This window comes from Arvicola amphibius, chromosome 1, assembly GCF_903992535.2.
Source record: "Arvicola amphibius chromosome 1, mArvAmp1.2, whole genome shotgun sequence".
NCBI lineage: Eukaryota > Metazoa > Chordata > Mammalia > Rodentia > Cricetidae > Arvicola > Arvicola amphibius.
In genome coordinates this window covers 109,313,353-109,324,769 of record NC_052047.1, presented here as the reverse complement: position 1 = coordinate 109,324,769, position 11,417 = coordinate 109,313,353, and the positions used below count along the sequence as shown (strand labels likewise).

The 11,417-nt window shown below is 43.1% G+C and overlaps 1 protein-coding gene across 1 annotated transcript; it reads left to right on the top strand.

The window, feature by feature from the left end:
• Positions 1 to 213: 213 nt before the first annotated feature.
• LOC121677368 (60S ribosomal protein L23a-like) lies at positions 214 to 669 on the top strand. The gene has a single exon (XM_042055976.1). The coding sequence runs from the start codon at positions 214 to 216 to the stop codon at positions 667 to 669; it is 456 nt and encodes a 151-aa protein (XP_041911910.1).
• Positions 670 to 11,417: the final 10,748 nt, after the last annotated feature.

Here is an 11,417-nt window from a genome sequence, read left to right as displayed (position 1 = left end):
GCCCTGTTTGAACACCACACCCTCGCCTGGACTAACCCCTTTCTTCATGGGCTGGACTCAGATTTCCTTCTGGAACTGACTCTACATGCATGTCACAATTTCTTTAACTATGGGTCACAACATCAGCGAGATTCACATTACTAGATATGGGGGTGGTGAAAAGTTTGGCAATGGTAAAAAGTTTGGAATACTCAGACTCCTCTTTTTGCCAAGATGGCGTCGAAAGCAAAGAAGGAAGCCCCTGCCCCTCCCAAAGCCGAATCCAAAATGAGGGCCTTGAAAACCAAGAAAGCAGTGCTGAAAGATATCCACACCCATGTCACCCACCTTCCGGTGTCCCAAGACTCTGCGGCTCGGGAGGCAGGCCTAATACACTTGAAAGAGCAAGCCCAGGAGGAACAAGGTTGGCCACTGTGCCATCATAAAATTCCCCTGATCACTGACTCAGCCCCAAAGAAGACAGAAGACAACACACTTGTGATGTCAAGGCCAACAAGCACCAGATCAAACAGGCTGTGGGAAAACTCTAGGACGCTGCTGTGGCCAAAAGGCAATGCCCTCATAAGGGATGACAGGGAGAAGAAGGCATTTGTTCTGTCGGCTCCCGATATGATGCTCTGGGTGCTGCCAACAAAACTGAGATCATCTAAACTGAGTCCAGCTGGCTAATTCTAAACATATACTTTTCACCATTAAAAAGGGACTGCCCAGACTCTTGTGAGCTGTGAGCCATGCGACTGGACCAGTGCTGCCTGAGACATCTCCGCTCAGACCTGACACTGGTGTCAGCACTTTCATCTTTTACTCTATGTATTAGGCTTCTGCTCTCACGAAACATAAAGGTTTCATTACAGAAAAGACTTTTAACTGAACGTGGAAAGGTTTATGTGGCATGGAGGTGGGGCTGGGACAACAGCAGGCATGGGAAAGCCTAACCAAACTAAGGGTGTGTGAAAACACCTGTGGAAACATAATATTTTTGGTAAGGTAGTTCAAAATATAATTAAAAAGTTTGAATAAAGTTACCTTTTGTGAGTGGAAAATGTTGCTCCCAGAAGCCATAGGTTATTCAATGAAAATTCCAGTGCTAGATGTGGGATACCTACTTATGAGTTGTTGTTGGGGGAGGCCTCAAAGACCTTACACAATACATGACATTGCCATTGTCTTGGTTGCCCACCAGAAGTGGATGGTAAGACTCTGTTGATAAAGATACTATATACTTTGGTGGCAGAATACAGAAAATTAAACTGGAACTGAGATGGAAGTCTCTTTCCTGATGACTAGATTTCAGAGTATTGGAAGATGCTATGCAGGCTACTGGGAGACACAAATCCTCAACCACCTTACCCAGATGTGAACTCTGTAAAGCACAGTACCAACCTGACCTGCAAGATGTAGAGAAATAGTGGCAGGGCTGTTACTGTGGGTAGCCTGTAGTGATGTGATGAGCAGGCCTCCTTTTCATCCTGCCCTGATCCCACACGGCTAGCTTTACACCCGAAATAACAACACACAAATTGCATTCATTTAAACACTGCTTGGCCCCTTAGCTCTAGCCTCTTACTGGCTTACTCTCACATCTTGCTTAACCCATTTCTAATAATCTGTGTAGCACCACAAGGTGATGGCTTACCGTGAAAGATTCAGCATGTCTGACCTGGTGGCTGGCTTCACGGCAACTGCCTTACTGCCTTCTTCCTCTCAGCATTCTGTTCTGTGTTCCCTGCCTACCTATGTTCTGACCTATCAGGCCAAGCAGTTTTCTTTATTAATTAACCAATGAAAGCAACAGATAGATAGAAGACCCACCTGCATCAGTAGTCAACTACTTTTGTTTATATTTGAGCCTGCCCCCCAGGAAGAAATTCATGTCTGGTACTGTAAACCTGATCAGAAGAGAATGGGCAGGGGAAATCTACTACCATTGTTTTGCTAATGCCCGAGATTAGTGCTGCTCTCTGTCTTTGTTGCCACAGTCTGTGTAGTGAACGATGAATGTAGAGCCTCCTAATTGGTCAAAGAACTGAGAATAAGTGACTGTTTGATGCTCTGCCCTGGATGGGAAACTATATCACCTTCTTGAAACCTCAAAGGGAATGTTGTGGAGAGGAGGCAGGAAAATGTGCGAGCTGGAGGATGCAGAGGGTCCTCCCAGCACTGTGTCCTGGACAAGATACAGGAGCTAGAGGATGCAGAGGGTCCTCCCAGCACTGTGCCCTGGACATGATATGGGAGCTGGAGGATGCAGAGGGTTCTCCTAGCTCTATGTCCTGGACATGATATGGGAGCTGGAGGATGCAGAGGGTCCTCCCGGCACTGTGTCCTGGACATGTTATGGGAGCTGGAGGATGCAGAGGGTCCTCCCAGCACTGTGTCCTGGACATGATACGGGAGCTGGAGGATGCAGAGGGTCCTCCCGGCACTGTGACCTGGACAAGATACAGGAGCTAGAGGATGCAGAGGGTCCTCCCGGCACTGTGCCCTGGACAAGATACAGGAGCTAGAGGATGCAGAGGGTCCTCCCGGCACTGTGCCCTGGACAAGATACAGGAGCTAGAGGATGCAGAGGGTCCTCCAAGCACTGTGTCCTGAACAAGATACAGGAGCTAGAGGATGCAGAGGGTCCTCCCAGCACTGTGCCCTGGGCAAGATTTGGGAGCTGTAGGATGCAGAGGGTTCTTCCAGCACTGTGTCCTGCACATGATATGGTCATTGCATTCATGAGCTCACAGGAGCTGTGGTAACTTGCATATCTTTTTATGGCTGCTGGGGAAGGAATGAGATTGGCTCCATAAATAAGTATTTTTTTCAGAAGATAGGAGGCATTTCCCCCCCACCAAAAAGCACCAAAACATTTTTAAGCTTCTGTATTTTAATAAAATTCCTCTCAAGCATATTTCAGACTTACCTACTTTTTAAAAGCCATTTAAAAAAGTTATAAAGTTGATAAAATTTCATTTTAAAATTACTGTTATTATTGCTGTTATTGTTGAGGGGCATCCACCATAGCCCACTGTGGAGGTCAGAGACAAGTTTGTGGAGTCAGTCTCCCTGCTCCCTTTACATGGGATCTGGGGATTAACTGGGATCGTCACACTTGCTTGTCAAGTACTTTACCTGAGGAGTCATCTCACTGGCCATTTACTGCTTTTTATTTTTAATTTTATCTTACGTATATTGACAAATGTAAGTAAGATATTGTTTGTCTGTGGACCACATGTGTGCAGTTCCCAAAGAGGTCAGAAGAGGGCATTGGATCCCCTGAGATTGAAGTTAAAGATGGTTGTGAGCAACCACGTGGGTTTTGAGAATTGAAAATGGGTCAGCTGGAAGAACAACCCGTGCTCTTAACTACTGAGCCATCTCTCCGGTCCTACCATTTATTTCTTAATGACATAAAATCTCTGAATACTTGCTACAGGGCTCTCTCAGAGACTGTTAAGGTATGTAGAGCAATCTGCAAGGCTTCTTACCTGGTACGGAGTACTAGGGAATTTTAGTTTTTGGATCTATGTTTTAAATGTTCTCTGACCTTCTGCCCACCTTGTCTACATCCATTATTTTTTTATTTTTATTTTTTATTGATTTTTATTGAGCTCTACATTTTTCTCTGCTCTCCTCCCTACCTCTCCCCTCCTCCCCTTCAAACTCCCCTCCATTATTTTTTTTAAATGAAATGGTCCGATGCTGGGCTCGTTCCCTGCTAGCACTTGAAATAGTCATGTTTGGGATTAGGCTTAGACATGGCTTCAGAAATGATTAGGGACTGTGTACTTACTCCCTTTCTCACGCAACTGCTCTATTTTTTCCTTTTCCTAGACCACAACCTGATTTGGTGACTGGTCCCTGTAACAGGATTTACAGTAGGCTTCGGGCTGATTGTCATGAAGGTCCTCCAGAAAGAATGCCAAGCCTTCCTGGGACGCACCCCCACAGGTGGATGCTCACGTCTGCTCTCTCTCCTGAAATCCCACTCGGCTCTGAATTCTGTGCCCGCATTTCTTCACACTCTATCTGGCTGCAGCACACAGTTGCCCCCAAGGAAAGCATGAAATTAGGGCAGAGGTAGTTGGGAAAGACTTTGTAGGGTTTAAGGATTCCTTGTTGCCTCTGAAGATATACAGAGTTCCTTTCCCAGATATTGAGCACATTTCAGGACCTGTCATACTTCAAGAGAAAACCATCCTCCCTCCCACCTCTCTGCCATCTTAGAGAGACAGGAAGAGACTAATTTGAGCTGATGGCCTTAGTGATAGCTGTGCAGAGAGGCCTTTTCAGAGAGAATCAGTGTTCACAGTCCAGCCTTCTTTGGGTCAGTGTGGCAGATTACATAGGAAGCATTGCTGGCTTGGAATACTAAATTAATTCTTAAACAAAAAATTCACAAGGCTAGGGAGGTGGCTTGGCCAGTGAAGTGTTTGGCATGCAAACATGAAGACCTGAGCTCAGTCTCTAGACCCTACAATTTCGAACCCCTGCTCCTACTTCCCCAGCGCTAAGATCGCAGGCATCTCCACTACCACACTCACTCAAGTACAACAGCATTCGTAATCCACTACTCTTGTTTTTCAAGTCCTTGCCCGGTACACCGTTATCAGCTCTGTCAGCAGCTCCTTATGCTGTGAGTCACCATCTGTCTTCACTTTGCTGCAGCAAATACTGTAGACTCGTGCACAACAAGCATTATTTCTGATGGTTCTCCAAGATTGGAGGCCGAGATTAAAGTGCTGCTGAATTCAGTGACTTGTAAGGGCTCATGTTATGGTTCATAGATAGCTGCCTCTTGCTGTACCCTCATGTAACAGGCAGCATGCTCTGTCTGCTCTTCCTATTTGATGGGCATTGTTAGAGATAGGGTTTTATATGTAGACCAGACTGATCTTGAATACACAGAAATCAGACTGTCTCCTGAGGGCTAGGATTAAAGGCGTGTGCCACTACAGTATGCTCCTTCCTATTTTATAAAGATGCTAATCTACTCATGGTAGCTCTATCTAATTAACCTTCAAAATGCCCAAGTGCCACCACACTGGGGGCTGAGGATACAATATAAGAATTCAAGGGAACATAAACATTTAGTTCTTGTCATCAACCTCCATTTATCAGCAACATTGTAAACAGAGATGAGTGAGAAGTTTCTAAGATGCTCTTGTCACGTATTTCCTTTTAAAGAAAATTGTGTGTGCATGCATGTGCATGCATGTGTGTGCGCGCGCATGCACACATCTGGGGATCAGAGGACAATTTTGTGTAGTTCTCTCCACTCACATGGATGTGGGTTCCAGGAATTGCACTCAGGCTGTCAGGCTTGCCTGGTAAACGTCTTTGCCCGCTGAACCATCTCACTGGACCTGCAACTACCTCTTTTAACCCTGTTCTTTTCCTCTGGTTGATTCTGTTCAGAGCAGCCTCTCAATTCTGTATACTTAACCCCAGCCCATGTTTTACTGGAACTGCTTTCTGCCCCAGTACTTTCCAGTGCCCAGCAGTGGTACTGTTTTTATTCTTTCAAGCAAAGAGCCAATTCCTGCTTCTCCTCAGTCCCCAGGGTGGGGCAGCTGCTTACCCAGCATTCACGTGGTAGAACAGCCTCCCTCCCTGTGTTCTTTGAAATTAAGACTGTGTACACCAGAGTTCCTAGAATCTCACACCTCATCATGAGCATTCTGTGTTGACTTTTGCAAACCACCTGTGCAGTTTCCCATTAGCTGCTCCACTCTGGAGGCCGAGTCCTCAAATGCTGAGTACACTAAGTGTGTCTGACTGAGCTTCAGAGCCCACGCTGAGTCTGTCCTTTAGCACCTGATGACCACCGCTCTGCCAAGAGCTTCTGAAATCTTTCAGATTGTCATATTGCTTGGATAGCTTGGGAATAGGGTGGAGGCCTCAGGGAAGGGGGTGGATCAAGGAGAACCACTGACAGGGTAGGAGATGGTTTAGTAACTTTCAAAAGCATGGTGTCATGTGTCTTGATGATTATCCTAACAGAGCTACTTTGCAAGTAAGTCTCCTGGTGGAAATGACTCTTACACACCTGTGTCTACCATGTAGGACTTATCCTTGGTCTCTGCTGTGCAGGTTCCCAACTGAGGTCTCTGGAGTTCTCTGAATTTTTAGCACACTGGATTCCCCAGGACTTAAGCTGAGGCTGGCTTTCCTGTTGCTGTTAGCGTCTCCTCCCTAAACATCGACTTAAATTTTGTGTAAACTATTATTGATGTAAACTTTCACCACTAGAGAGCAGACACTTTTCAGGTAGTCGTCTGACTTTTTAGACGGAATGAGAATGCATTCCATCTAGAAATTATATACTTGGCCATGATGGCTTTTGCCTGTGCCCTCTGTGTTCATGAGCCTTGGCAGTGTCCTCCAGAAGAGACCTCAATGAAGACCTATGGGCTCTACCAAGATAGGTAGATGCTTAACTTCACTCCCCTGGAAACATCCCCTGGCCCTGTCTTCCCACTCTACCACAAACCTCTCTCCTCTGATGAAGGCATAAGTCACAAACAATCCCACACCAGTTTGAAATTATGATTAATAGAATGGTTATTTATTTAAAGGGGAAAAAACTTACAGATCACCGTCCCAGACAACAGCCCTCTGCGCAATCAGGAAGGGAGCCTAGTCGCTGGAAGCAGAGCCGGAAGCCAGAGAGCGAGTGGAGGGAAGTGGCGCATTTTTAAAAAGAGAAATCACGCCCCAATGGGCTGGTATCTCAGTGGCTATTGGCTGAAGGAGCGGAAGGAGCTCCTGCAACTCCTCCCCCTTTTGTTTAAGTAAGAGAGTTCTAATCCTACTATGAAATTATATACAATAAGTACAAATATCCTATTCCAACTAGCTTAAGTCTTGTATAATAAATAACTTGGCCAAGTCATGAGAGGAAAGTAACTACATTTATATATTCTTCAACCCCATCGAAGATCTGAGAAGGGAGATAATGTTACCTGAGTAATTAGGAAGTGCAATTAAACAACTTCCAGAACATGCAACAAATCACAGAGACAACTAGCTACCTGGGCAATCACCCAAGGTCACGTTTACAGCATTGAAGCAACCAACTTTGGCTAAGGCCTAACATACCATTTTCAAAGGCAAGATACTTTTCAAAACTATCTTACCCTGTCTTGGCAGGATATGACAGTCCTGTTTTATCCATTTATGGATACTCTGTATCTCTGTCAGTGGTTGAGGTATGGGCATTTCTTTGCCCAAAGGCCAGTTCTGCCAAGAAGAAAGGCTCCAGGTGGAGTGTCTTTGGTGCTCAATATTCTTTCGGGAATAGATCGGTTTTGCCAGGAGCAATTGTGTCTCACTACCATGGAACTCTGAGTTAAATTAAAGGCTATTTTCTACAGCTCTTTGAAGAGGTTGAAGATTATCTATCTATGCTGAGTATAATCTCTATGTATCTAACGAACCTGATTAGTCTAATTATAAATGACAAACATAGATGACTATTAATCTATATAATTCTCAATACCTATCTAACTTAAAGACTAAGACAATAACTGTGCAATAAATGAGGACAATGTGACCTCCAAATATAAACAATGTACAAATATACAATGCAATATGGTAAATATATATCAATACATAAACAATATATAAGTATCTTAATCAGAGGTATAAATGTACACTGCAATATGGTAAATATTTACAATATATATCAATACATAAAAATGTTTTAAACAGAGGTAGAAACATGCATGCATACAATAGTCAATATAATTTAACTTTGTATCAATATACAACAATCAATACCAATATTTGTCTAAAAACAGTAACTCACAATTACAAATCTATTATCCCATCATCCAATTATCCCTCTTTTTTTAAAAAAAGATCCCTGAGCTTATAAAATTCCTCCCCTAAACCCACAACCCTCAAAAGTATACTAATTATAATCAACCCTTAAATGATGTCCCTAAACCCAAGGACAAACTTTATTGGGAGAGGGGACGTCGTCCTCTAGAATTACTTCCAGCTGTCATGGGGGCGACGTTCTTTCTGGGGGATCCTGTGAAAGTAAAATGATGGTTAAATTTCAAGATCAATGTCTTTTAAAATTGCGAATAGTCTCTGAGTATTTCATGCAGGTCTGCCTAGAATGTTGTACAAGGTGTGCACCATTTCAGCTAACCAAATTGGAACCGTCTTGTGTAGCTGGTATCCAAAACAGGTCTTGTAGTAGCGCTATCAGTATCATGACGTCATATCAACCAGGTGGAGTTGTTGTTATGGGGCCCCATCTTCTTCCTGGAAACTTCAAATGTCACTGCAGGAAAAACTCATTGTTCATTGTGGAAAACTTAAACATTAATCATATAAACATATACAGACATACATATATTCAATGAAAGGCATGATAGATATATTCAATGAAAAGTATGAGAGATATGAAGAAAAGCAAAGATGTTTTCTAAACTCATATTTCTTTCTGTCCCATATCATGGCTCTTGGCATGAGACAGAAACTCCAGAAACTCTGGGTTTTCTCTTAACAACAGGATTGGAATTAGAGAGGGACTGAGCCAGAGTCCAACTTCAAAACCAGCTCTATAAATTTAGAAATATGATTTAGTATATTTTACTTACGGGACACATTCAGTTTTCTTGATAATTGTTATTGGGCAGTTATTTTTCCATCTGTCAGTATTCAAACATCCAGGGTCCCTTGAATTTTTCAAAGATGAATGTTTTCCTGTGGAGATAAGAAAAGAACCCTGCCCCCATTCTATATGTTTTTCTTACCACCTGTATGAATATCATCATTGTGGATGAGTTGTCATTTCACCTTTCCAAGAGGTTTCTCCTCTTCAAATCGTACCTTTATTAATTTGGATGGTATCCACAATTTTTCTTCTCCTGTGGAAACAAGAGCAAAACCCCTTCCCCAACGTAGCACATTTCCTGGCTTCCATTGAGAGGTCAGCACATCTTTGAAATAAATCAGTTGATTTAGTTCAGCAGACTTTTCCATCATCCAATGTCTTTCTTCTGCTGTTGTTCCTTTCTCATTAGTGTTAAGAAAATTCAAGGTGAGCCGGGCGGTGGTGGCGCACGCCTTTAATCCCAGCACTCGGGAGGCAGAGGCAGGCGGATCTCTGTGAGTTCGAGGCCAGCCTGGTCTACAAGAGCTAGTTCCAGGACAGGCTCTAAAAAAGCTGCAGAGAAACCCTGTCTCGAAAAACCAAAAAAAAAAAAAAAAGAAAAGAAAATTCAAGGTTAATAAAGTATTATGCAATCTATTTCTGGGGGTATTTTCTGTCCCTTTCTGTTTGTTCAGCATATCCTTTATAGTACGATTTGATCTTTCTATAACTGCCTGACCTGTAGGATTATTGGTATACCTGTAATATGCTTTATATTATAGTAATCAAAAAAGCGTTTCATTTTCTTAGATACATATGCTGGACCATTGTCTGTCTTTATTTGTGCAGGTATACCCATGATGGCCATAACTTCCAATAAATGTGTGATTACTGAATCAGCCTTTTCTGAGCTCAGGGCAGTAGCCCATTGAAAACCTGAATACGTGTCTATGGTGTGGCGTACATATTTTAATTTACCAAATTCCATAAAGTGAATAGTAAAGCTTATAGTCATGTTAGATTTTTTAGATATATAGAGATATATTTAAGTTAAATAGGCATTCTTCATATCTTTCAAAGTCTACAGAATATCGCATATTAAATGTTTTAATACCTTAGGGCTTTTCATTACAATAAGACACGTCTGCTCCTGGCAGCACCAATCTACTTCAAGAAGATGATGGGCATCGAAGAGGATCCTTATTGAGTTTGATAGCAATTTGAACAAGAAACTGCTCTTGCCTGGACTGTTGCAGAAACTGGACACAAAGAACCCACAGAGAGAGGACTGCTGAACTTGCCTAAATGTGAGAAGATTCTTTGGGGTTCCTGACTCATGAAAGAGTCTGTGAGACATTCTGCAGGACACAGCAGATACTGACTGAACTGCCTTTGAAATTTCCTGCATCATGGAAATGTCTGCTGGAGACTATGGGCCTGAAGGCCATAGATGGATGCCCCAACGGTACAGAGGAACTTTGGGTGACTATCCAGGCAGCAAGATGTCTCTGTGATTTTTAAAGTTTTATAAATTGCTTACTACTCATTTACTTAGGTAATATTATATCCTTCTGGAGTCATTGATGGAGTTGAAGAATAGATAGATAGTTATAGTTTTCCTTATGTATGATAAAAGATAAGGTATATATAAATACTGTAACTGAAAGTCTTACTTGATAACTGTTTGGTTATATGTAATTTTACTATGTTAAAGTTAAAGCCTTTCTTTTTTGTTTAAACAGAAAAGGGGGAAATGATGGAGGATTCTCATTGGCTAATAAACAAACTGCCTTGGCCAGCCCTTAGGTGGGTGGAGTAGACAGAACAGGAAGAAGGAAGTGAGGTAGATGGCTCAGTCAGATGCCATGCCTCTCCTAAGTTAATAAATCGCCATGCCTCTGCTCTCTGGGGCAGACCACCATGCCTCTCCTCAGGGAGAGAGATGCCATGAAGCCGGCCGCCAGGTCAGACATGCTGAATATTTCCCGGTAAGACACCACTCATGGTGTTACATAGATTACTAGATATGGGTTAGTCAAGATGTGAGTAAGAGGCTGAAACTAATGGGCCAGGCAGTGTTTTAAAAGAATAAAGTTTCTGTGTAATTATTTTGGGGCATAAGCTAGCCGGTGGCCAGGAACAGGGCGGTGGGAACGCAGCCGGCCGCTCTCACTACACTCTGCTCCAGTCTGACTGATCTTGACTAAACTGAACTTTGAGTTTGCCTGTTGAAAATATTGCCTGAGGTAGGAGGATGATGGTTCTTGTGTTTGACAGAACATCAGGTCTTTGACATGCACATCTCAATCTACTGTGCACAGGGATGGATACTGAAGCCTTGTGGGAGCTTTGCAATTTGAGAAAGGAGGGTTTGTGCTTTGACGTTGTCAGGTACCTCTGCCCTGATGCTATCAGAAACACAGGTCGTGAGCTGTGCACAAATCCATGAGCTTCCTGGGATGAAGGTTTCTATCAGGGCCTTAGGCAAGGGATTACAGGCTGGTGCTTAAACAAGTAGGCCAGGAAAAAGTGCTCAGTGCCCTACTTTCTCCTTACCTTTGCCTATGCCATCCACAGGGACAAAACCACTCTTGTTTTTATCTCTATCCAGCAGCACCTCTCCCTGAGAGACCTCCTTGTGGTTTAGCTTCCCCTTTCCTTCCTTTTGGCATACTTGTTGGACTATGAAGAGCCCTCTGGAGAAGGGCTATAAAGAGAACCTGTTTGGGTATTTAATTCAAGATGGAGCAGATAAGTCTTAGTTTTATGATCTGCAGTAGTCTTCAGTGGTTATTATAGAGGCTTTTTGGACACTCAA

Coding starts and splice junctions, on each gene's coding strand:
- LOC121677368 (XM_042055976.1), top strand. CDS start 214: ATGGCGTCGAAAGCAAAGAAGGAAGCCCCTGCCCCTCCCAAAGCCGAA.